This window comes from Bactrocera dorsalis, chromosome 4, assembly GCF_023373825.1.
Source record: "Bactrocera dorsalis isolate Fly_Bdor chromosome 4, ASM2337382v1, whole genome shotgun sequence".
Taxonomy (NCBI): Eukaryota; Metazoa; Arthropoda; class Insecta; order Diptera; family Tephritidae; genus Bactrocera; species Bactrocera dorsalis.
Genome location: NC_064306.1, coordinates 27,836,140 through 27,862,558, shown reverse-complemented (window position 1 = coordinate 27,862,558; position 26,419 = coordinate 27,836,140). Strand labels below are relative to the sequence as shown.

Genomic DNA, 26,419 nt, shown 5'->3' with positions numbered 1-26,419 from the left:
GATAAAATCCAAATGTGTAGTGTTTTTAATTCTGAAAAATGTAATTTTGCAGGCAAATCAAGAATTTGATCGAATTTATGGATGTACGAATCTGCACGATTTAATTACATACATATAGCAGCACGGCATGTGTGTGCATGTGCAAGCGTTAAAGAAATTTCGCAACGAACTTCCGTGTACGCTGAATCGGTTGATATTTTTTATTTCAAACACTAGTATAAGCGAAGCAAGTACATAACTACATTCCTAGAAGTCTAATTTTCGCTGAAAGTATGGCATACTAAAAATTAATTCAATTTTTTATCAACCGTCACAGCATAGCTTTTTCGGCCCAAAGCCAAAGTCCAATACAATATCCACAATGGGAAATAAATAGCAGCAATCGCCGTATATAGCCAATTGCCATAAATCTGTAAGGATTAAATACAAATTAAATAAATTTACGTGCACCGTTATAATATTTTCACTTACAATACTGTCCATCAGACCATATGTTATGGCATCCAAAGAGGCGCTAATAGCGCGCACAGCCATGTCCTTCAATGCCAATTCCGGGAATTCAAAAAGAGTCAGCCATAAAACCAGTAAATATATGACAACCATAGGATTGAGCAGAAATGTGTAAATACATGTTAATTTCTGACGCAAGCCATTGACGTGCTCGCTTTGTAGTAATATTGTTACGGGCGAGATGATCACAGCCAATATGAAGCCCAAAGCGAAATTCAACAGTCCAGTTACGATCAGTGCTACGCCCGTGAATATTAGTACACCAATATGTAGCAATTCAAGACCGGCCTCTGGTAGTGTGTAGAATAGTGGCAATAAAATACCCAGTAGCACTTGAGCAGCTAAAATGAGACCAACACTCCATTGGGTGCTAACGCCCATAGAATTGAAGTAGTCCCGGACATGTTGACTGTATGGTAGAGTGTTGCAGAAGAAGCCTAACAGTAGCGCGGCGACCATGTAAAGCAGCACCGAAATGTAAGGTAAATGCATTGGCAGTCTTTCTTCATGTGTCGCTGTGTCCTCTTCCTCTGGCGCTGCGTCATCTGCGCTTGTGGTGGTTAGCCAAAGCAGAAAAGCCTTAATGAACATGGGGCTAGCTAATGCAATAAGACAGGGCATATAATCGCCAATCGAAACGAAGCGATCATTCTGCACTAATATATAGAAGAAGTAACTCTGGTGAAAACGTTCCAGCAAGTTGTTTAAACTACGCGAAATGCCCTCTACTGTTTTCAAAAGTGAGAGTGCAGTGCCATAACGATTGCTGTTATTGGTGTTGGTTGTGCGTTTCACAGCTTCAAGTGTCAGCGATTCTATGCGGTAACGATGGAATAGGCCGTGATTGCCATTGGGTACACCGGTCGCTTGGCTTTTTAACATTTCTACCATGTGACGTAAATTATCCTCCAATGAGTCACGGTTGGAGCGTCGCTTCTTGCGTGGCGTATGCTTATAACCAGATGAAAGACCGCTGCGCGACGTCAGACGTTGCACCAAGTTGAACATATCCAAATTCGGCAATTGACCATTCAAACCTTCAATTTTTACGTCAATGTAATCTAATAAGCGAAATTAAGTTTAATGTTTATAAATTCCAAACAGATTTCATCTGTACATGTACTTTACCAATGTCTAGATCTTGTATTTCTAGATTAAGTGCGGCTTGTAGCGCACCCGCGCGTGCTGGTAGATTTCCGCATCGCAAAATTGGTGAATCTTTTATACCGCCTTCATGATAAGCCTCCAACCAGGCATGCATGCCCAGTTGTTCTTGTTCGGTTACCAGGAATACCAAATCTTTAGCCCAGTAATTTTTTTCTAGAGGAAATGTAAAACATTTGTTCATCAAAGTTCTTTAACTTTATTCAATTCAAACTTACTGCGTGCAAAATCTGCAAATGCTAGTAACATTGGGACACTAGCCGTTATGTCGGTATGCACAGAGTTGACAGCCCGGTATGGCGCCGTATATACCACACCCTCGGTGGAGCTAATACGTGGTGCACGCAATATTCCGTACACATTTTTGCCATGATATTCCTTTCCTGCGCTAAAAGGATAGCGAAGTGTAAAATTGTGCACATGGGTTTCTAGTCCAATTTGGTGCATCTTTGCTGCGATCCAAGCGTGTGGTGTAGTGGATTTATGATCGGTACGCTCACGTTGTAGCTCTTCATATAAAGTTTGCGCGAGACGTACAGAGTCTTGTCCGATTTCCGGATCAACGAGTCCTAATAAGAGAGTTTTTTAAAACGCATTTGAAATTTTATTCTTTTACTTTACCTGGTGAGAGCGCATTTTCTGATAAGTAAGTACCATGGCTGAATTCAGGGTGTGACAGACAAACGAACCAAGCCAAGCCGGCTATATAGAAAAACAAAGAAATTTTTCCACTATGTTTAGCTAACGTACGCCCGAATTTGCCACGCGGCGTTAATGAGGGATCCGATAGGAGACCCATTATTATTTATAAAACGTTTTGTTTAATTTTCAATACTTAAAAAGCCGGAAAACATGAAAAATATGTGTATAGAAAGCAGCTGGTTTTTGTTTTCGTGTACCGCGTTGCCAACTAGCCAAATATAAATGCATAACAGCGATGCCAAATTCATTACCATTGAATTTTATACCAGCGAATTCTTATAATTTTCAGTAGCATTTAAATAAAGGAAAATATTTGATTGTAAAAAATTAAATATACTTTTTGTACGGTTAACGTGAAATTATATTATCCTTTCATTAAATAATTTTAATAATAATTGTTTTCATTTGCGTAAACATTTTTTATTCAATTCTCATTATAATAAAACATTTAAGCGACTTTCTTAAATTTAGCATTTCCAGTTGGGTTTCTTTTAGGTGGTACCCAACGAAGGTAAGCTGGATCCACGGTCAATTTCGGTTTCTTAAATTGCGGCAACTGCAAATGTTCCATAACTGTTTTCGGTGTCACACAGATGACATGTTGACCTTTCCAATATTTAACCATTTTCATTGATTGCAGTGTATAAATGATGTCTTCCTGTGTTATACCACTTAATTCACTCAACTCTTTAATACTTTGCGTTGTTGTGCGACATTCTTTCATAAACTCCAACAAGGTATACGCCCAATAACTGCGGTAGCTCAGACGTCCCAGATCGGAAAGTGGCTTTTCCGGGCTACCAACAACACCTTCTCGCCTTGACAACTCATAGCTAAAGGCTATTAATAATTTTCCATATCCTTTTCGTTGATATGGTGGCAGGATCAATATACAAGCAACATTATTTTCCGGCGACTCTTTCTCTTTAGAAAAATAACCCACTATATGTGCCCCACGCTTGTCGATTTCACAAAGTACGTAAAAATAAAATGGTTCCACATCATAGTATAATGTTTTGTGATCCAAAAATAATTTAGCCATTAAACAGAGTATTTGACAGTAAAGTTTATGCTCTTTACCGTCGATTTCAAATATAGATATTGTACCCTTACGGTATATTTCGTTTCCTGGCGGTTGTCGCTGTGTACACTCGGATGCATGATAGCGGTAGGTCTTTTGAAAACGCATATATTTCAGGCAATACTCACAAACATATAATGTACCCACTTTGCCATATTCCTCGGGATAGGGACTGAAATACCAAGTATCTATTTCGAAACGTCCAATACGTAGCTTATCGATATATTTGACCTTTGTAATTGCTTCGTGTTCTTTTTCTAACGCTGCTGTTGTTGGATCCATTTCTGCATACGTTTTCTGTACATGATTAATTTCATCATGTCGTCTTTTTTGATTGCGTGTCAATTTACGATCACTATTTTCCATTGGCAAAGGGTTTTCTAAGTTTGCAATTTGCTCCTTACTTAATTGTTTAATAGTTTTGCCACCATTACCATCTGCAGAGTCAGCAGAATTTGCTGCTTCACTTGGTGTTTCAGCGTCTGTTGCATCCGTTATACGATCACGCGAAACCCATTCGTCCAGTCGTCGGTTTAGTCCAACATAGTGTACATAATATTCGGCAGGTGTGCTAGCAGAATTGCCCGTGGCTGGTTCTCCAGGACGAGACTGAATAATTTGCGCTGGATATACATTACCATCAGCGCGTTTAATAAGATACACCTCACCGGTTTTAATTTGCATATCGGTTTGATGAGTTGTAGCTGTTGCAGTTGTTGTTGAAGGCCCTAATTCAGCGTTTGTTTTGGCTGCAACATTTTCTGTGGCCGGTGTTTTTCCAGTAGTTTCTGTTGTTGTGCTATTTGCATCTATTTCCTTTTTGTCTGTTGCAATAACCATTTGTTCGTCTTGTTGAGTAGTTTTATCAGCATTGTTTACTTTAGCGCTTTCAGTTACCGTCATTGTGTGCACATTTAAATCTTATTAGCAAAAATTATTTTTACGCGTCCAATCAATTAGCAAAATGTTTTCATTTTCTTCTTCTTACTATTGAATGCACAATGACCATCTAATGTGAATTGTGAACAGTGCTTCCAAGTTTGCATCTAAGTAAATGCAAAAATTGTCAGCGTTTTAAGAAAATATTTCGTTAGCTAGTCTTGGACACTGAAACCCAAGTCCATTGAAAGATTTAACGCGGAAACTAACGTATAATTCATAAAAGGCGTAATTACAGTAAGCACGATCACATAGATACAAGAATTTTGGTTCGAATTGTCGATTGGGCCGCACAGAAACTTTAACAAAATTTTCTGTCAGCATTATTGGGTAATTAACCAGTGAAGTAAGCGACAAGTGACTTAAAGTTCTTTTGATTCAGGAAAAGGTTTGATGAAAATGTATATATGTGCAAAATACCCACCGATTTCATATTGATCCAGTTTCTTAAAATTAAAATAAAATGTGTTTGTTAGATTTGGCACTTTATTCGCATTTCCGACATTTTAATGAAACTAAATATTTGATTCACATTTGTTCTAATGTTAAGAAATTGAATTGAATTAAACTTTTTATCGAATATAATTTATATTTAGTTTAATTTATTAGTATTGAAATAAAATGTTAATTAAACTAATTAAGTAAAATTTTAAAATTATTTGGAAGAACTTTTAATAAATATTAGAGTTGAATAAAAATCAATAAGGTTTCCATTGTTAACTTATGTAATTAATATGTATTGTGAATTATAATTATGGTAAAACCAATTATTATTTCAGTTATGTATACAAATAATATTTGTAGTTAATAATATTTTTGTGTAAGTTCATTCATATGCGAAGAAATTTAAAATTTTCAATAACTAAAACTAAGCTTAACTGCAATTATGCACTTTACGCTAATTTATTTTCATTATTTATGAAAACTCTGCTTGTAATTAAAGAATATAACGGTGCTAAATATACTTAAATGTGTTATGCATGTATATTTCTAATTGATAATTGTCTTCTCTTATTTATTAGTTTAAATTACGTTTTTTGTTCTCGTAATAAAATTCCAATGAAGTTATTAAATATTAATTTATAATTATTTGTCTTTTTTACTTTTTACTTATTACTAAAGCTATTACCAAACTCTGTACACACTTCAAATGGAGCGCCATAAATATTAGTGGCATAAAATTACAAACAAATCATAGCTACATTCCTTCCATACAAGTTTTGAAGAAAAGTAAAAGAGGAATATTAACTTTAAATCACTGAATAAAATATTTAAAATTAAATATTAAATAAAAAAATAATAATAAAAATTTCTCTATTGTGAATTCGACCCATACAAAATTATGACAATATTTAAATAAATATAAAAAATTTAAATTCTTGTTTGCTTTCAATTAAATAATAACTTGGCGCTTAAACCAAACTTTAGGCTCATTATTCAGTTTTACATAAGTGTCACATGGAAGAAAGCCACACTAATAACATTGCTAAAAAGCTTTTAAAGCAAAAAAGTAGAGTAAATAGCATTGAACAGCAAATATTTCTCAAATTGCCATCTGCGGAAGTCAAACACCCTAAATTTATTCAATTAACTAAAATATTTTATGTCACATGCAACTCTGGCAACTGCAGGAGGAAATATTAAAAAAATCTTCCGTTGCAGCTATAGGCGAAGGAATGCAGCTTTTATGATATTTAAAACTACGTTGCGGTCAGCTGTTGATATAACGGATATAGTGCGTTATTACTCGTTTTGTGCTCTTAATTGCTATTGCTTGCGGTAAGAGTTGGTGCTAGAGTACTTTCTTTGATAGTGAAAGATAAATACATATGTATTACTAATAGGCTTCCAATTTTTATTTGCAACCCGTCAAATGAAAGTTAAGCCTCTCCTAAGCGATTTTTCCATCTATATAGTGCGCTGCTTCGAGTAACCATTTAGTGGTGAAGGGCTGTTATATACACATGCATAAGCATTGTTGAGCTAAATAATCTTTATTGTTTTCACAAAATCATTTTTCCATTTCGTTACGCACAGAAATTATGGTGGCACCCGGTGTTCGACGTCTTTGTTCGTCCTTATAGAGTATACGCCTATTGGCTGTCGCGCTCTCCATTGTAGTCTTATTGCTATAAGCATTTACTACATAACCTTCATTGCTTGAGCTGTCTCTACGCACAATACTTGCCGTATCCTTGTTAATTTCAACCGGCGAACGTGTCTCCAGTGATGTGGAGTGGCGCAACTGATGGTACTTATTTGGCGCACCGTGAGCGGTGTAGCTCTCGTCGCCATGCAAAGTCTTGTAGAGATCAGGCGCTTGCTGGTGCAGACCACGCATGAATATTTGCTTCTTTTCCAGCATATCACTTTGCTCACTTTCTAAACTATCAATTTTGGTTAAATCCTTTTGACTGCGACTTATCAGATTCACAATTGAGGGACTTTTCAGCCCACTCTGTAATGAGTTCTCTTTCGATGGACCGCTATAGAGGTGTGGATTCGATTTGTAGGCTTGGCTGGCATATAAATTGCTGGTGTTGTGACCATTGTTTGCGCTGTTCGTGTAATTATTCTTGGTCAGCTTTTCAATGTAAATGGGACTGGGGTCGTGACTGCCGTTCATGGCATGCACGTTGAAGCTTTTGCTGCGATTCAGCGCTTTTGCGTAAGTGCGCGCAGGTTTAGCAGGACCTACTTGTGTTTGCTGCTGTTGCACATTGTGCTGTTGTTGCTGCTGATGGTATTGTGTGCGATGTTCAGGATGCCCCAAAGTGCTGTAGCCACTAGTTACGAGGCGTTGCCCAGGTCGCTGATAGGTGGACGATTGTGTCGCATGCAAGGGCTGATGATGATGTTGCTGTTGTTGATGTGGTTGTTGCTGATGGTCCTGCAATTTGCGTGGCAATGTTTGTGTCGTGCGATAATCCTGATTTAAGTTAGGCGTTGAAGCGGCAAAATTTTGACTTGTACGTTGATATCGTCCCAAAGTGCTGGTCGTTACATTTCTGGAAGAGAATAAGAATTAAGAAACGTAGCAGTGATATATGCAAATAGTTACCTCTGCTTGTAAAGCTCTCCCTCATCGCGACGGTTCGCACTTACATTGTCACGGTTATTTCGTTCCTGCTTACCCGCATAGCCAGCATCCACACTATCTCTGGGCGCTAAGGTTTTGCGCTTGCCGACAGAACCGGGTACATACATATTTTCCTTGCCATACAAAGTGCTCGAATATGGATCTTCACCCAAGTAGTAGCGTTGTCTTGGACTCGGTCCGCGTTCGCCGATTTCACTCCGTTCATTGGCGTATGGATCCGCCGAATTGGCACGTTTGAATTGTGTTTTGTGTATTTGACCGTTGCGCTCCAGTGTTGCCGCATGTATGTAGTTCTTATGCGCTTGTGTTGTGTCCTGCGGCATACTCTCCAACTCGGACTCACCGGAGATACCACCCTGACCGCCGATATGACTGTCTATGAGATTATACTGTTGGTAGGTAGTTTGTTGGCCAACCTTGTCGATAGTTTGTGGTGATGGCGACTGCTCACGTGACTTACTACGCGACTTCATGCGCATTTTGCGCTCGGCGCTGGCTGAGCGTATCTTATTGACAAGCTTGCGCAGCGAATTACCTATCACCTGACCCATTTTGCTGGACTTGTGCGAGGTGACGGTGGAGTTGGAAATGGTTGAGGCTGTCGTCTGTGTGGTTTGTGTCGCCATCACAGGACGCATGTATGACTGCGAGTGCGCATGTTCGTGTTGTGTGGTCGGTGCGAATCGTGTGCGTTGATTTTGCTTTCGTGTCAACGTGCTGGTGCTCTGACCGATCAATTGACTTGGTGGTCCATAGCTGTTGGGTGCATGGTCGGCGATATTGTTGCGGTAGTTGCGCTGATTTCGTATACCATTCACATATTCCACTTGCGGCGATGATGAGCGACTACGTGGCGGTGGCGAATAGTCTGGCGGTGGTTCCAGTAAATTTCGTTGGCTTTGCGCATGCTGGCGCTCCAATGGCACTTTTTGTGGTGGCGGCGGTGAGGCGCTGTGTTGCTGTCGTAGTTTCTTTTCGATGGCGCGTCGACGTTGTGGCACTGTGGGACGACCGAGTGTGCTAGTTTGAAAGTGTTCGCGTTCGGGCGAGATAGCACGTGATTCAGGCAAAGGTAGCGGCTTAAGCGAGTTCGTATTATGCAACTCATAGCCAACGCCACGTGATGTATCCTCCAATGTGCGTTCGTAACTGCGACTACGCATTTCATTGTATTCATATTTCTTGCCGGCGCTTGGTGCAAAGTCAGCTGGTGAACGCCGGATTTCTAAATCACGTTCTTGACTTTGTTGTTTGGGCGGCATGAAAGCGCGTTTGTTGTTGTCCAACTCACCGCCGTTTATTCCACCGTAACGAAGATCACCACGCGAACCGCTTATGTGCCGCACACCCACATCTCGGCTCGTCTTACCAATACCAACACCCAGCGTTGGCGCTTCCAAATCATCGAGTCGATCACGTGAATTACGACTACTTTTCGCCAAAAACTGCGAAGATAAGCTCTGGCGTTGTTTCTGATGCAGAATATCCTCACGACTAACGTAGTTATCTGTAGACTCAACTACGTATTGACTATCTTGCTGTTTGTCGCGTCGCAGGCGATTGCGCTCAACGGTTTCTTGGAGATCATCACGAAAGGCTTTCGAAGCGAAATGATTCGTAGGCGGCTCTTTACGTTCGGTCCAATTTGAGATACCCTGGTAGTACTTTGAACGCCCACCCGGTCCATTCGGTCCATGTGTCTCGATCACATGATCTTTCGATTGTTTACGTTCATACGTATTGCCTGCTGACAGCCGATGACCATTGGTCAGTGGCGTAGGTGTTGGTGTTTGATTTGATTTGATGGTAACATTGAAAAATGTCTTTTTGGTCGGCTCTATTTCGCCGCCGCCGTCATCTTCGCGCGAATCATTAGAAGCAGTAGATTCGCTGCCGAAATGTGATTCCAACCATTTGATCGTCTCGCCCTTGCGTGTTTCCTCCTCACGATCGAAATCCAGCGGCCGCTTGGTTAGCGCATCCTTACGATCAGCCAGTAGCGTGGCTTCTTCAAAGAAACAAATATGCGTATATAGTTTAAAGCGAAAGCAAATGTGTATTAGATGTAGCTTAATTATAGATATGATAAATCAGCAGATCGGTGCACTAAACACTGTCACACGAGGATTAGGGTACCGATATGCGTCTTCAAAAATCCGCAATGAGGTATTTTACATATACCACTAATGATCTTACCCTTATGCGGCTGTAAAGCACTCTTTTGGTGTGGTCGACGTAGTTTTCGCATACGATCCGATAAGCTGTCCCAATCGCCCGGTCGTTCCAATGAGCCATCCTTTTCAATTTGCATTGTCTCGGCAGCGTATTTCATTTCGGTATTAACAACTTTGCCATCAACAATCTTATCGACGTATTGCTCGTCACGTTGTTTGTAAAGATGTTGTGTAGCTTCCTGAAATGTTTAGAGGAAAATCATTTTAGATGTTCAAGACATGAAAGTGTCACACTTAGAACTACTATATAAGTACTTGTAGACTATAAAAGCTGCCATATTATTTACATATTTGAGAAAATTGGATCTATTCATTTTCCAACTCATCTCAATGGTCTTTAACGAATTCAAATGAACCTATGTATTATATATCGAGGATGGAGGCATGTGAAGAAGTTCACGCAAATGAGGAAAGTTCTCTGAGCGCCATTCGCTTGGGAATGGTCAGAAACGATTCTTTTACATATAGCTCATGTAAGTCATGACTTTCGGTCTTTGCCTAGAATGGAATAGAATATTAATTGAGGTTCTGCACCGCGACCTAGGGTCTATTGTGCCCCCCCTATATCACATGATCTCCCAGAGCCCCAGCAGCCTGAACAGTTCTAGTAGTTTGCCGAGCGCCGGTCTTTGCCTAAGTATCCTCTTAGTAGCTAAAAATATCTGTTCGAAGGCTAACTAAAGTGAAAAGGCGAAACATCAGGTGGTGCGCTGGGTTTGGGACTCGCAATGTAAAAACACCCGCAATGAAAAGATCTCGGATGAGAGACCCTCTTTTTGATGACGACCACTGCAATGCATTAAGAATCACGATTTAAGGGCATGCACCTTGAATGTCTGGTTCCTTCTTTGTGAAGGTGTCGCTGACCAGCTGTTTGATGTCTTCGTAAGAGTAAAGGCGGAAATCACCACAGTGCAAGAAGTGCGATGTACGGGGCAAAGACTGTAGGTCCTTGTGGAGTTTACTATAGTGACCATATAAAGGAGTGCAAATTCGCTGTGGGGTTCGTGTTGGGAGAGAGACTCCGTCTCCAAGCCCATTTACCCCGGTGGATGAACGTCTAGCCACAATCCGTATCATAGCGAAGCTCCGATGGAAGAGAAGGACGATGTAACCAAAGATGTCTTCTATGAGCGCACCGTGATTGGCGACTTTAATGGCAGGGTGGGCAAAGAAGGTATCTTTGGTACAATGGTCGTAAATTCAGTCTCCATGATGAAACATCCTCAAATGGGTTGAGGCTGATCAAATTGGCGGGGGCCGAAATATGGTTATCTGTAGTACTAGATTCCAGTGTAGAAAACTTCAGTATAGAGAAATTCACAGGAAGCAGAAGAACAGGAAGACCTCCACTGCGTTGGAAAGACCAGGTGGAGTAGGACCTGGCTACGCTTGGAACCTCCAATTGGACCGCTGTTGTAAACTCGGTTATAACCGCTTATGCGATGTCTACGCTAATAAAGAAAAAGAAGAATGAACCTATCAGCTTCAAGCGTTGAATTGTTCTTTCTAACCGACTGTGAAAATGATTCGTTGAGCCAAAGTTGTTATAAAACTCACGGAATATGAATAAAAATATAAAATTAGCTAGAGAGAAATATCGGTCCAAAAACTGGACTCCATATCTCTCTAATCTGCTCGTACAAGACCAGCTATTAAGCTTTATAATTTACTAATAATATACTCAAGTTATAATAAATAGGTAATAATAAGCTCAGGAGTACCAAAAATTGGTGAAACCCTTCAAATCTGAATCCTCATACACCGATAGTAACGGCTTCCGAATAACATAATATCGTGAAAATTAACAATACTTTATTCTAAGTAACATCGCTTCCACACACTTTACAATCCCAAAGTTTAAGAAATTATTTACCACCCGAACTTAGCACGACCTTACTTTCTGGTGTTTTAGTTTTACTTCAATGTATCTTGTAATGTTTGTCAATGAATTTCTAGTGCGATTATTGCGGATGAGAACCTAACGCACTTTTATTTCTAATTAGTTTTCAAATTTTCCTTTAAATTACTTCGCAAACGGTTACCGCCCCATAAACACTAAGTAGTTTCTACGAAATTTACACCTATCTCCGCACATAGATATTTATGAGTACATGCGGTATGTATGTATGTTGATATTTACCACAGTTTCGATTTTCTCACGACTACCGATCGAATGATCGTCCTCTTCAGGCAATTCACGGTCTACGATAACTTCGTGTTCGGTTGTCTTCTTGCTTTCCGTAACGAGCTGTCCGTCTGCTTGTAGCAGGCAACGCTTCTCGACGTCCTCCGAATCGATTGTCTTAAACGACTTGGTGGTATTGGCGATAATGCGTGGACCCAATGGCACCAGTTGTTTATGATTTTCCGCTGCGCGTAAAGCTTCTTGTAGATTCTCCACGCCGCTATTGACTGCCTTCACATAAGTCTAAGTGGTACGAAGAATAAAAAACAATTAAAAAATTGTTTAAAAATAAATAAGTAAGCGTTTCATCATTACAATTATTGCGTGGCAGAGGAAGGGCAAAGTACGAAATAAATAATGAAATAAAAGAGCGACAAGAATAGAATTGCGGTCGGCGCATTTGAAATATTACATCATCATAATGATGATCGCAACATCATTATCGCTATTGGTGTCGTTATCGACACCAACATCAACGCCAACGTCGTCGGTAGCAACACCAACGAAGACGACAACAACAACAACAACCGTAGTAACCATAATAAACAACCGTCGAAGACCAAGCTCCAAGCAGCAGCAGCAAGAAGTTTATCAACATTAGCGACAACAAGTGCAATTGTGCAGCGTTTTTTGTCACCAACTACGCGCTATTGTTATACACGTTTGTTGTTGTTGTCGTGTGCGTGCGGAGACATCAGACACGCTGAATGCTAGCGCAGTATTTAGAGCAAAACCAAAACCTGCATATTCGTTTGTGCTTGTTTTGCTTTGAAACATGCGCTGCAACCTTTACTACAACAACAATAATAACAATAGCGGTAATAACATTTAAGTCATAGGTGGTATGGTAGGAACAACATAAAAAAACATTAACCGCAACTACTTGGAGGAGTATAAAGAGCACGTTAGCAAGACAATTCACTTTTGCTTAATAGTCTTAAGTTTTTAAGCTTTTACTTTTACCACTTCAGTTAAATGTCTTCCGTTTGCTACCGTTCGGCAGCGCACTGGCGTTCCGAAAGGAGGGGTCGGGCTTTGGTTGCCGCTCTTCGGATAAAAATGCCGCTTTTTTAACGGTGCTAAAAGCTAATCTATGGAGGTTAACAGATATGATGTCTGTTTTATGTACAGACATACTTCTTTAAGATTATATTAGCGATTTTTTAAAATTCCTGGCTGTAGGTTGAGGATAAACTTTGGATTGGGTTTTGAATTGTTACTGTTATTGCTTTGTACCGTTAAGAATGAAGAGACTTTGGGAAGAACTTCGACGATATTGTTCTAGTCATTATAAAGCGTGCTTTTGGATTAGTTACTGGCTAAAAAGTCAAGGTCAGTTCGTTATAAAAGACAACGGCATAGGAAACGAGAGCGTCACAAGCTCTGCCAGGTGTTAAAAATCAATGATGATTAGGTAAAGTTAAGAAAGCTGAGTGTCCTGGTCCGGTTGTGATACCTAAATACTTCTAAGTATTAATCGAGTAGACCTTAATCGGCAAGGCACTTTGAGCCTGCTAAAAATTTGTTGAGGCGATTAATATCGATTCCGGCTATTTACCAGGTACGATAAAGTTATGAATGTCGAGAGGTTTTAACTTCAAGAAAACGACTTTTTCTCCTAAAGATTTGCGCCTCAGTTGCCGAAGCCGCTGATATCCGATGACCATAGCATATATGTATGTAGCTGGTCATACAAACTGAGAGCCCAAAATCAAGTTCTTAAATAAGGAACCTCTGTGAGTGGCAGTCATCTTGGTCTGGGGCAGGGGCCTAAGTTGCAAGGCATACTCAGCATCTCCCAACCTGCAAGAGCGGTGCTACATTCCTGCGTGTTGTAAGAAGCTGCAACCAAGAGTTGCCACCTCCTAATACAGGGTGTTATGCGACTCCCGTGCCCATTGTGTAATTTGCAGCCAGGAGTTTAGTTCGGTTGTGATCGAACGGAGCCTTCCCAACACCGGTCCGAATTCGAAAGTAACGGTGGCCTTACGGCTTAATGGGGCCTGACCCGACGGACCTTTTAGTTCCCCTACAACAGCGTAGACCCGACCGCTCACCGCCAAGGGTCGTGAGGAAAGGATGACCGAATCAAACAAACACACTTAAAACCAAACCATTTGCAATGGACACAAGGAACTGCTAAGGACGACGACATGAGGAGCATGCCAGGGAGGACGATGATGATATGCTCTCATGCAATGGCCACACACTGGCCATCACAAACTAAAAAAAAACACTTAAATATCGGCCTAGCTTCTTGTGCAAATTGCCGGTTCAGTGACAGGAAGCCTGAAACTCCGGAATACCTACGAATTGACTCTACAGCAGTCTGCAGACGAAGAATAAGGCCGCTGGGATCCATTTTTCGAAATAGGGATAACATCGCCTACTCGGCAAGCACTTTGAGCCTGCTGAAATTTGTTGAGGCGATTAATATCGAGTCCGGCTATTTACCAGGTACGATAAGTTATGAATGTCGAGGCCATCACAAACTAAAGAAACACTTATATAACATCAGCCTATTTCGTGCAATATTGCCGGTTCAGTGACAGGAAGCCTGAAACTCCGGAATACCTACGAATTGACTGTATAACAGTCTGCAGACGAAGAATAAGGCCTCTGGGATCCACTTTTCCAAATAGGGATAACATCGCCTCACTAGCACCTAGCAGTATATTGGAATATATCAATATTCTGGGTTAGGTGAGTCTTTGTGAGTTAGGAAATGGCATAATAGACCTAAGGTCGCGGTGCAATCCTTGTCTATTACTCCTACATTATGGGGAACTTTTCATTTGACAATATATCTTCACGAAACTTGGCATGAAATATTGTCAAATATTGTCAAATTTTTCAGTTCGGACCACGATAGCATATAGCTGTCATACAAACTGACCAATCATATTCAAGAAAAAGATATTTTTATACTCTTCTGTGCTATAAGAAATCCACCTGTGAAGGGTATAAATATTAATGAGTTTTTCTTGTTTTTACTTAATGTATGCCAAAAGACAATTGGTCGAAATGGGCGCAATTAAATTTTCACACACGTTCAAGTATAAAACCAACAGACCATCAAACACATGTAGAAATGTAGGAATGTGTGGTAATGCCGAAATTCCCGTACGAACAGGTAGGAGGAGTAAGCTATGAATTAACAATTTCTGCTCTGTGTAGCTTTATAGGAGGCAAACAAATTTTTTGACGTGCCTTCTTTATCTGATTGAAAAGCGTTTAATCTTCGTACAGTCAATGAACTTCTGGAACTAAGAACTTCTTGTTCTAAGGTAGAATAATGATCTATGCTCTATTTATTAGCGAGTGCTCTACGCGTACATGCATAGTTATTTATGTAAATACCTCAAGCGCCCCTTTGATTTGAAGCGTGTTTAATGGATTTACTGTGGAATTAATTGCAAGACGAGCACACATACATACGTAGTTACTTGAAAGTACACATGTACACATGTGTTTGTTTGAAAATGACTTTAAATGGGCGGCACTGTGCATAATAGTAAAAATCTTAAAGATTAATAATTTCGATAGCATGTGGCCGGCATGAGTCAAGCGTTAGTAGAAAGCAATTAAATATTTACATGTGTTTTTGAATGTACTTGTTTATGCCTGCAGGTATTTCAGCTGACATAATGGTAATCTATCATGTGTCCATACAAATAAAATGACAGAAAGAAATTTCCGCAAGTTCTGTGATAATTTAAAAGAGTTCCTGCAGATCATTTGTGAGTCACACACTTCGTCCAAGTGAGTTTGAAAGAAATTGTTAAAAATACTCCTAAATCGAGCCGTATAAACAGAAAAAATCAGCTCTGACCTAATCAGCCTGTTGAGATAATACTATCTTGAATCCATCAAATGATTTCCGTTGTAAGTTTATAAAACAATCACAGTCCTTGGAATATATACTTGTTTTAGTTAAAAAAAAACGTCTGATGTCTTCAGAGTTGTCCAAGAACTTACTGAAGTTAAAATCTGTTTTTCAGGCAATCATCTTTCCTTTAATCTGATACTCAGTTTACTAGTGTATGGATTGCCTGAAAAACAGAAACACTTCCCATCCAGTTTTTGTATTAGAAGTTAAGAAAATTAACTTACTGTTCATTTAAATTAGCTAGGCATTGCAGATTGATGTACATATAAATAAATATCTCGATTATAAATTTTATGATAATTATTCGATAAAATTATCGTTATCGTTCTTAATTGAACACTGAAACCAGATAAAAATATACATATATCGATAAAGTTTCAAATATAACCTTTCGACGATTTTCGTTCTATATATTCATTTCGAAAAAGCCACCTGACCTAACTGCTGCCAAAATGAATCACATCGTCAATGCACTCTTCCCCACACACGAAAAAAACGCTAGTCATTCAGAACAGACTCTAATATTTCCAAAAATACCCCAGTTCATCCTCGAAGAGCTGCAACTAGCCACTGGAGAGCCCAAGACCAACAAATCCCCCGGCCCTTACGGAATTCCAGCAGAAATCCTGAAAAAAAATCCCTGCAGAGCGACAGGCAGTAATATAGAATATGTATAACGCCTTCCTCGAAGCCGGAATATTCCATAAACACTGGAAAAAATAACGTGTGGTGCTAATCAGTAAGGGAAAAGGAAATCCCAACGTGCCATCAGCATACCGTCCACTTTGCATGCTTGACAAATCAGGAAAGCTCTATGAAAGACTACTGATATCGAGACTCGAAGCGGCTATCAATGAAGCTGAAGGACTCTCACCTAGATAACACGGCTTTAGACCAAGCAGATCAACGCTAGGAGCTATAAAATGCGTCATTGAAAGTGTAGAAGCCGCAAAGCGTAGGTAGCACAAATACAAAAGAATACTGCTGCTTGCGACTTTAGTTCTCGAAACACCTTCATCAGCTCTAGATGGGTAGATATGATCGATTCTTTCCAAAAAAGCTTTAAAATCCCCGACTACCGCAGAGCTGTGGTGCAAAGCTACCTTAGTAACAGAAAACTGTTGTACAAAACTAGAGAGGGATCACGACGGATAGCGGTCACGCCAGGAGCAGCATAAGGATCCATTCTAAGGCCAGACTTATTGAACACCAGCCACGATGCTATTCTAAAACTCGAAATGCCAGTAGAATCGTACTTAATTGACTACGTGGAAGACATTGCAGTAGTAATTACAGCACGAGACACAGAAGAAGTGCGAAGAAAGCTTAAGCAGATAATGATACGGATACAGGAATGGCTCGCTCGTTACAAAAAAAAAAAACAGAGCTATCCTTCAAAAGAAGTATGCAAACGACTACGGATAGCCTTATGATACAAAAAGCAGTAAACTACTTAGGAGTAAGACTGGACGTCAGACTAACCTTCTGGGTACAAATCCAGGAAAGGAAAGGCGAAAGTCAACTTCCAACTTAGCAGACTAATGGCTAAAATAGGAATCCCCAGCCAAGAAAACAGAAAGCTCCTAATTTTTTCGACAATTAGCGTCCTATTATACAGAGCTGAGGTCTGGGAAGATGTGCTTAAAAGGAAAACCGACGTAAGCTAGTGGCCAGAGTACACTTCACCGCAGCTCTCAGAGTTACATCAGATTACCGAACAGTGCCAGGTGATGAAATATTGTATTAGTTATAAGCGGTAATGCCCTGATTGACCTTCTGGCATACGAAAGGAAAAAGCTTTGTGAGCTAAAGAAAATATCCGAAAATAACAAGAGCGCAACAGAACAAATGAAGAAAGATACAATAACAACATGGTAACGAAGATTAGAGAATGAGAGTCGCGACAAATGGACGGCCAAACTAAACTTATGTACAAGCCGTAAATTCCGAGAAGTCGACTTTTGCACAACTCAGCTGTTATCCAGTCACGGATACTTTAAAAAGTACCTCCACAATATGGGAAAAGTCGAAGAGTCTTCATTCCTATACAACGATGCGACAGCAGAGGACGCTGAAAACACATTCTTTAAATGTGTGTGCTTTCAAGGAGAACACACCGCCATAGAAGACCTGGTTGGCCCAATAACCGCGGAAAATTTACTCAACGTCATGCTGGAGAGTGAAACAACTGGGGATTATCCAGAAACCTGGACGCAGGTGCGCAGATGTAAATCTCTCAGTTTGAACTTTAACGAACTTTAGTTTTTGGGAACTTATATAATTTCTATCCGGACAGAAAATATTAAAAATAACCTTCATTGACCTCGGTCCGCCTCAATATGCTGTTATTTGTTTGGTGCTTATTTGCATAATTTTGAATTAAACTATTTATTAGCAAAAAACATGTGCTTGTCCACCCACTGGCATACATTAAGGTCAACTATGGTCGAGAGTTTAGTTTTGGTACGAGTTTATCACGTATGCACATACGTGTGTATGTATGTGTATGTGCATACACTTGCATGAGCTTTGCTTAGTGCATTGTGCCTGTGGCGAAGTGATTTTTAAACCACAAAATCTGATAAATATGGCCAGCTATTAGCAACAGCAACCAAACAAGTAGATGGTGAAGAGAAACGTCAATGAAAATAATAACAACAACTCTGTAATCATACGAACGATGCAATGCTATAAGTTGGCCTGCGAAGTTGCATGTAGAAAGCGCGCTTGTATTTTTCTAATTTTATTTAATTTTTTATTGCTCATTTTTGCCATTAACGCACTTTGCTTATTGACATTGTTCGGCGCACTGGTTCAATGGCAAGAGTGCAACGCAAATAAATTCACAAATTAAACCAGCAATTATTACGTCAAATAAACACGAGATGCTGGCGGCGCCTGCTCCATTAGATGCTGCCTTAAATGAGCTCGACGCGCATGCGCATGCGCACCATTGTTGTTATGAGCGTGTGAATGACAAGTAGTGTTAACATAAATACAACAGCGGCACTCAAACAATAGTTGTGTAGCATGGGTATATAACAATAACAACAGAAAAAAGCAAAACACGAGTTAGCAACACATTAACCAACAGCAACAAAGTGTACAATGGTGCAATGATGCTTTCCTTGCGATGTGTGCTGTTGTTGCCTTTGTATTGTTGGCTTTGTGCCTTTCATCGATTTCCATTTCATTATTAGATAATTGCGTCCGCTTTGTTGTGTTGTTTAGATTTTCTTTTCGAAAACCTATTAAGAGAGATACCGTGACACTCACTGTCATGTCAGCATTTAATTACTTGTACCGTTGCATGATGATTTGGTGCAGCGATTACGCCGCTACAAACCCATTTAAAATGGGCCTCTGTGCCTATGTCCCTCTTTGTGTTCGCAGGCGCCAGTGGAAATTGTCCAGATTTGTCGCTGGCAGGTCAAAACTGTTGATGCTGGTTTCTAATGATGTTTGCGCCATATTTTTTGGAAAGCATCGAAACTGGGTTTGTGAAGCACAAATGTTATTGTATTCGATTCCAAATCACTTGAGGCTTGCTAGTTTTGCTGTTATAAAAAAGCATTATCATTTATTGCAACTTTAACTTTAACAAATTTATAATTCATTATACTTTTCGCTTTTTAAGTAAATATACAGGGTGTATCATTTGTCCCGCAAACGTTTGTCTATACAAAATGTTGACCCAACAAGCTTTATTCAAGCTTTTTAATGTTGTATGGTAGTTAACCAGTTTCGCCTTATATAAAAAAATAAGTTATATATAGTATTATATAAGCCAAAAGATCCTAATTCAGATATATACATACAAGTAGGTAGATCGGTTATAATTTGAGATATACTGCTATGAGTAAAAAATAGTAAGGCTTTGTTCATAAATTTAAAATTCTTAATTTATTTTTTAAAATCTATGTCGTCTCACTCAAAGTAATCCTACTTGGTCCCAAAACACTGCCAACGTTTGTTCCGATACTCGAAATAGTTGTTAAAGTCAATTTTCGAAATAGCCTTCGATGCGCGTAGCGATTCACGTTTAACGTCTTCTATTAACCGGAGCGGTCGTTTGAGTTGCTGAATAGCCAGAAGTCCCAAGCAGCTAAATTAGGCGAATATGGTGGTTGCGGCACGATATTGGTTGGAAATTTGGTGGAAAAACTAATGAAGAATCAATACAGTATGCGATGGCACATTATCGTGGTGCAAAAACCAAGAGTTGTCGGCCTATAAATCCGGCCTCTTTTTACGAATAGCTTAGCGCAAACGCATAATATTCAAATAGTATTCCTTCTTGACAGTTTGGTTGGTTGGAAGGAATTCGGAGTGCACCACACCTAGATAATCGAAGAAAACTGTCAACATAACCTTGAATTTTGGCTTGCTTTGATGTGTTTTTTTCGGCTTCGACTCACCTCTGCCACTACATTCGGCCGATAAATCTTTAAATCTGGGTCGTAAGCATAGATCGAAGACACAGCGTAAGTTGGCTAAATGAGCTTCTGAGCCCCCCCTATTAATAAATAAGTTATATATAGTAAATATATGATTAAATATGTTTCATGATATCCTGGTAGTCGTAAAGCATTGTTTCAGAGACGTTAACGTTAGTGACTTTGGAACCAATCGTTCATTCACTTTTTTTCGGCGCAAATGATTTTTTCAAAATGGTTTTCACAAATTTCCGATATTCCAACGATGCTAGTAAGATCTCTCGTTGATTCTCAAGCACCAATTCCTTTATTTCATTCACATATTGATCATTAGTTGATTTTGATAGCCGTCCTGGACGTGGTTTGTCGTCGAGACGTGCTCAACCCTCTTTGAATAATTTGTACAAATGAAAAACACTTGCTGGCGAATACCCTTTTCAACATTCTGAACGGTTTGGCAACAGAAATTCTATTCCGCACAAAAATTTAATGGAACTTCTTTATTGAATAACTTCACTCATCGAAAAAATCGCCGAATGCACTTTATGTACTTCAGAAAGACAAAGCTATATTAAAAACTAATCATTATTTAATGTGACATTTATCGTTTTGTACGGCTGTGGTTTGATATTGGTTTCGACAATGAGCAGCTTCTTAGAATGAAATGGATGTGTCTAAAAGTTCTGATCGATATCTCAAAAACTGAGAGATTTGTAGAGAGAAAAAGACGTGAGTAAAATTTTCAGATTGGCGTCTAAAAACTGAGGATCTAGTTCGCGTATATAAGACAGAAGAACCTGACTTAATCGACTCAGCTCGTCGCGCTGATTATTTACATACATAATGGGTTATTCAAAAGGGACGTTACAAAAACAGACTGATAGGGACTGCAAATAACGGCATATTTTTTTCCGACGTTGGGCATCTCTGTGACGTCGTTCCTAATTTTGCCAAAAGATCTTGACCTACATCCATACAAGATCAAACTGACGCAAGAACTGAAGTCGCTTGACCACCAGAATCGTGGTATGTTCGTGAATTGCGCCGAACAACAGTTCGAATATTATGTGGATTTTCATCGAAAAATGATCTTCAGCTATGAAGACCGACACGTTACTGTGAATGAGAATTGAATAACCAAATATTTTTGTTCAGAATTGGGTGATATGGACTTAGAAAATATGTGGTGCCAACATGGATTTATTGCAAATCAAGTTTGGTCAATTGGTCGCCTCGGTCGTGCAATTTGACGCCGTTAGACTATTTTCTGTGGGGCTACTTCAAGTCTATGGCCTATGCCAACAAAGCAAGCCACGATTGATGAACTTCGTTCGAATCTCGAACGTGAAATTGCAGCAGTATCGGCCGATTTATGCTTGAAATCGAAAATTGTGTTCAGCGTCTGGACTTCTGCAAGCGTGCCCGTGGCAGCCATGCAAAATAAATCGAGTTCCAATTTCCATAACAATTTTTGTAGTGCTCTTATTGTTATATACTTTATAGGGTCTCCGCCGGTTTCCTGCTGTATGTTACTCGCTTCTTGGCGAACTTAATATACTACATATACCCAGGATATAATAATGAATGACGACATTATTCGAAATTGCTTAAACTGAAGCTATTGCAAAAACGCAAAATTTTATGAGGGAAGACCTTTATGACGACGATTTTAATTTATGTTCTAAGTATATATCTTCCTTATCAAATTTAGGTTAAATAATAAATAAACCTTTTTTTGACGGTTTTGTGGATATACTCCATATTAATTACAATCTAGCTGGAGTTTATATAATATAAATGAGATAAGGTGTACCATTTACATACATACTATTTTTGGTTTCTACATTACTTCAAGAGAATAATAAAATAATTGAGCATTTATAAGATTAAAATTTTTGGAGAAGGCTACGGCGGCAGCTACTTATGTATATCAGTTATATGGAAATTGCAATTTTGAAACATTTTTCGCCTATTTTGGAATTGTACTTGTATTTTAATACATTGCATGTTGACCCTTCGAGTTATAAGCAGCTTGTGCATGACTAAAATATTTATGAGAAGCTTTTTGATGCCATATTTTTCATAAACAGGGATTTAAGCCCACGCCACACTGCGTACCTGCCACGCACAACCAAGCAATACAGACACCATTGAGAGACAACTTCCGACACTATAAATACAATAGCGTCAGCTTACTTAGGCGCTTTGCACGAATTTATTTTTTACAGATTCAAAATGATAAAATGCTTTAATAGAAAATTTTCTCACACTCGTCTTGCTCTCAGACGAATGACTAAACATGAATTGAAAATCAGTGAAATAACAATTTTAACTTCTTCCTTGAAATGTTTCTTACAAAAAATTGGTTGATTTTTAATTTTACAAGTTATGGTAATAATGAAAACTGCAATTCATAAAATTCACCACCGAACAACCGAACAAAGTTACATAACAATTAACGAATGCAAGTCGAAAGCAAAGATTAAAATTTTAAATCTCATAATGTGAGGAAAAACTAAGTGGCAACTTTTTCCAAGGGATTTATGTGAACCACTGTCATTTGTTGTAGTAAAAATGTGGATGGCTTTCTTGGTGCCATTTATGCAGCGCAAAGAAGTGTCAAAGACCCAGCTTAGTGCGATAGTTAGACGGGTGTTAGATGCTCTTTGTATGTCTGTATTTATGCAAGCCTTTTTGTATTTGCAAATTACTGTGACTAGCGAAAGTCACTTGTGGCAAGTAAACGTGTGACACTAATGCTTGCAAACAAAAACACAAATCACAAATAAAAATAAACGAATCATAAAAAAGCACGCCGGGCATGCGCAGCATCTTGTCAATAAATATGTATTGTATGTTGAACACGCAAATAATGAAGTCTACAACAATATTTTATTTATTGTAACTATATAAATGGTTATAAGTGCGTTATGTTGTTTAATGCAGGGGTTCCCAAAGAGATTTATATGTAGTATTGGCTTCCTTGTGAAATACAAGGCTTAAGAAAGATAATTGGTAAGAGAGTGAGAGAGAGGGGGAGACAAAAAGAGAAAAGGAGGAATATGGAGTTGTAGGGAGAAAGATCAAAATAACGAGTAATAGAAGAAGAAATTGAACAATCGGATGAATATACCAAAAAAATATTTTCACAACTGGTGCAAACATTGCCAGAGAAAAGTTCTTACAACCTTTTCAAAATTATGATCTGAGTTGGATTCAGTAGCATTATAAAGTTCTTAAATATCTTTGGATTTTATAATAATAATTAGAAATTACTTCATACTTTCTTGGGAGAAAAGAACAATAAGCATAAGCGCATACCATTTTGATAGAAGTCTTTACACATATCAGATTTACTCTCAGAAGTTTGGTTTTGGCCACTTAATTATTGTGAGCAAAGAATAGTAAGACCGTTTAATTTAAATTCGTGCGGAAACCCATTTGACGAAATATTTTTTTTTCTAGGTTGGCATGATGTCAGTGGAATCTATGCCAAATGCATTCGGCGACTTTTACGAAGAGTGAAATTATTCAACAAAGAAGATCTCTTAAATTATGTGAAATCAAATTTCTAGTGCCGAAACGTTCACAATATTGGAAACAGCCTTTGGAGATAGTTGTTTGTCACGAGCAAGTGGTTTCGATTGGCAGAAGTTATTCAAAGAAGTTCGAAAACGCGTTGACGATGAAACACGTCCAGGACGGTCATCAACATCATCTGATGATCAACACTTCAGTAAAATTAAGGAATTGGTGCTGGTGAATCGATGATTAATAATCAGGGATCTCATTGGTATCGTTGGAATATCGGAAGGATGAGTGAAAACCATTTTGAAAAATCATTTGGGTCTAAGGAAAGTGCAAGCACGATTTGTTCGCGTTTATAGCCGAAGTTTTCATTGGAGGCGTTTTTTAAGTGGCGGGTCTCAAACCCACCGCACAACCCTGGGGAGGCATGATTAGCCTTTTCACTTTAGCTCACCTCCAAATGGAAGTTCTTTGGCTACCCAGAGGATAATTGGTCTAAGACCAGAAGTAGTGAGTTGCTTGACCCATATGTATAGGAATCATTTCTGGCCACTTCTAAGTGATTGGAAATCAGAGAACATGACTCCATCCTCCTGGATCTATGCTTACTATCAGGAAATTGACGATCAATCGGCCGGATATCGTGGCAAAGTTGAACGGAAGCCGAAAAAACCACGTCAAAGCAGATCAAAAATCAAGGTTTCGTTCACAGTTTTTGTCGATTATGGAGGTGTGTGCACTTCGCATTCCTTCCTCGAAGTGCTGTTATATTCTTTGGGTTCATTAATGGTTTAATATGCAATAAAATTTTATCTTGGTCCAAAAATAATTCGTAAGTCTCATACTCTCGTGATTTAGACCAAAGTATTGACCAGTACAATTTGATAAATTTGAAATTAAATGAAGGTACTTGTTTTCAGATAGCAGAGCGGCAATGCTAGCCTTGAACTCGTTCACAGTGCGTTCAGGATTGGTCGAAGAATGTCTAACGTCGCTATTTCTAGCAGCGAGAGTTTTTGTGATAAGATTGATATGGGTGCCACAGCGGAAACGCAGGTAATTGCAAAGCTGATGAGCTAGCGAGGAAGGCCACCCTAGATCATTATCGGTAGAATGGGAACGGGTCGGTGCTCCTGTATCCTCTTGTGTTCTACTACTAGATAGCTGGGCCTTGCGGATGCTTTTCCAATGCTGGGCCAGCTTCGGTACTTGCGCGGTCGCAAAAGCCTTTAGACCCAGGATAGATCGCAGGAGATCTAGTGATCTCTTTGCTCTCAGTAAAGTTAACCTCCCATAAGTAGTGGGACTGTTAACAGGCCACTGCCCTATTGGAATACATGTGATAAGAATGGGAATCTTACCGGATGCCGACTATAGAAGCTGTTTGTAAGAAGATGCGGTAGAAACAAACCAGCGCTTCCTTCTTGACTGTCCCGCGTTTGGGAGGTCAAGACTTAGACACTTGGGGGCGCATACCTTCGGACATCCCAACGAACTGGCGGGTGTTGAAGTTAAGCGCCTCTGTAATTATGTATTGGCTACAAAGCGCTTCGCTAATCTGTAAGTCCGAACACGGGAGTTATTTTTTCATGGCTTCACAAAGCCCTACATTATTACTCTACGCGTGATCTCTGATTTCGATAGCTCTAAAACTCATTTTTGTGTGAAATATATATTAACTAAAGGTGTTATTTAAAAGTTTTCCATCTAAGTGTCCAACATTGATTGTTCTAATACTTGCTTCTGTGTTATAACCGATTTCGCTGCGAGCGTCAGAAGGAACCAGAGAAAAATTTGAAAGAGAAAATATTGGGAACCACTGACTCTCACAATTTCTCCAGCTCCACCAGGCACAATCGTCTAATCAGCGCAATGTAACAAAAGTCCAACTTCAGCAGCGATACCAAAACATGAGTCCACCACTACTTACTTTTTATGGCAGTCCACTTGACAGTTGGTGAATTGTGCAACAACAATAACAACAAAATATAGCAATAGAAAAAAGAAGAAGAAAGATAAACAGCAGCATTGACTTCACTTGAAGTGCAGAGTGGCATTAAATAGAAGGCGAAGGCGAAATCTACCAAAACGAGACATGACAAGACCAACGGACAAGACAAGGTAAAACAAGCAAAGCTAGTCATCTAGGTAAGTAGTTACAGCAGATTGCTGCGGCGACAAGGGTTAGGCGTTAGTAGCGACACACACACACTCACACACGAATTTAGCTTTACATATAAGACGATGCCAAGAAGAAACTTGCTTTCTTTCAACCATACTTCATTTCGCCAGCAGCTGAGGTTAACAAAGCAACGCAGCGGCTGCGGGGAAGTTCGTGAGTGCCGCGCAACGCATCCCACTGTGGCGCTGCTGGGTGTCGAAGGCGAAGTTGTGCTATGGTTTGGTTAGAAACTCTGCGCTTATGTATGTATTTAAGTTAATTCATATGTGTGTGTGTGTGTGCCGTGGGCTACTGCAAATATGAATATACATAAATACTCATATATAGAAATGGCAAAGGGGCAATGTTCGACTATTCATTTTCCCAAGACTCGTTTACCTTGGGAGTTGTTCGACATGAACAGGCGGGCGATAGCTGCGCGTATTGGCGCTGCGAATGCGCGACTGCGCGATGTCTTATCTTGGCG

At 39.4% G+C, this 26,419-nt stretch overlaps 3 protein-coding genes across 9 annotated transcripts in view; all 3 read right to left on the bottom strand.

The window, feature by feature from the left end:
- Positions 1 to 170: 170 nt before the first annotated feature.
- LOC105224982 (glycosylphosphatidylinositol anchor attachment 1 protein) lies at positions 171 to 2,580 on the bottom strand. The gene is made up of 5 exons (XM_011203264.4): positions 2,296 to 2,580; positions 1,893 to 2,243; positions 1,639 to 1,830; positions 472 to 1,571; positions 171 to 410 (listed from the first exon to the last, which is right to left on the bottom strand). Exons 1-5 carry the CDS (start codon positions 2,471 to 2,473, stop codon positions 288 to 290), a joined length of 1,944 nt encoding a protein of 647 aa, XP_011201566.2. The 5' UTR covers positions 2,474 to 2,580; the 3' UTR covers positions 171 to 287.
- Positions 2,581 to 2,771: 191 nt separating this feature from the next.
- On the bottom strand, positions 2,772 to 4,452 carry LOC105224981 (histone acetyltransferase KAT8). Its single transcript, XM_011203263.4, has one exon. It carries the CDS (start codon positions 4,358 to 4,360, stop codon positions 2,825 to 2,827), a length of 1,536 nt encoding a protein of 511 aa, XP_011201565.2. The 5' UTR covers positions 4,361 to 4,452; the 3' UTR covers positions 2,772 to 2,824.
- Positions 4,453 to 5,447: 995 nt separating this feature from the next.
- LOC105224980 (uncharacterized) overlaps positions 5,448 to 26,419 on the bottom strand; it is a 99,034-nt gene continuing 78,062 nt past the window's right edge. For 6 of the 7 annotated variants that reach the window (XM_019989780.3, XM_019989781.3, XM_049456308.1 and 3 more), the window contains 4 exons: positions 11,874 to 12,161; positions 9,693 to 9,909; positions 7,458 to 9,504; positions 5,448 to 7,404 (listed from right to left, as the gene is read on the bottom strand). In XM_019989780.3, the coding sequence (XP_019845339.2) occupies positions 6,408 to 7,404; positions 7,458 to 9,504; positions 9,693 to 9,909; positions 11,874 to 12,161 (3,549 nt within the window). In that variant the 3' untranslated portion in view covers positions 5,448 to 6,407. The remainder of the gene's footprint in view (positions 7,405 to 7,457; positions 9,505 to 9,692; positions 9,910 to 11,873; positions 12,162 to 26,419) is intronic. The other variant, XM_019989779.3, reaches the window with a different exon arrangement.

Coding starts and splice junctions, on each gene's coding strand:
- LOC105224982 (XM_011203264.4), bottom strand. CDS start 2,473: ATGGGTCTCCTATCGGATCCCTCATTAACGCCGCGTGGCAAATTCGGG. Junction 1,831..1,892: donor ATTTGCAGATTTTGCACGCA/GTAAGTTTGAAT, acceptor CATTTCCTCTAG/AAAAAAATTACTGGGCTAAA. Junction 411..471: donor ATGGTCTGATGGACAGTATT/GTAAGTGAAAAT, acceptor TAATCCTTACAG/ATTTATGGCAATTGGCTATA.
- LOC105224981 (XM_011203263.4), bottom strand. CDS start 4,360: ATGACGGTAACTGAAAGCGCTAAAGTAAACAATGCTGATAAAACTACT.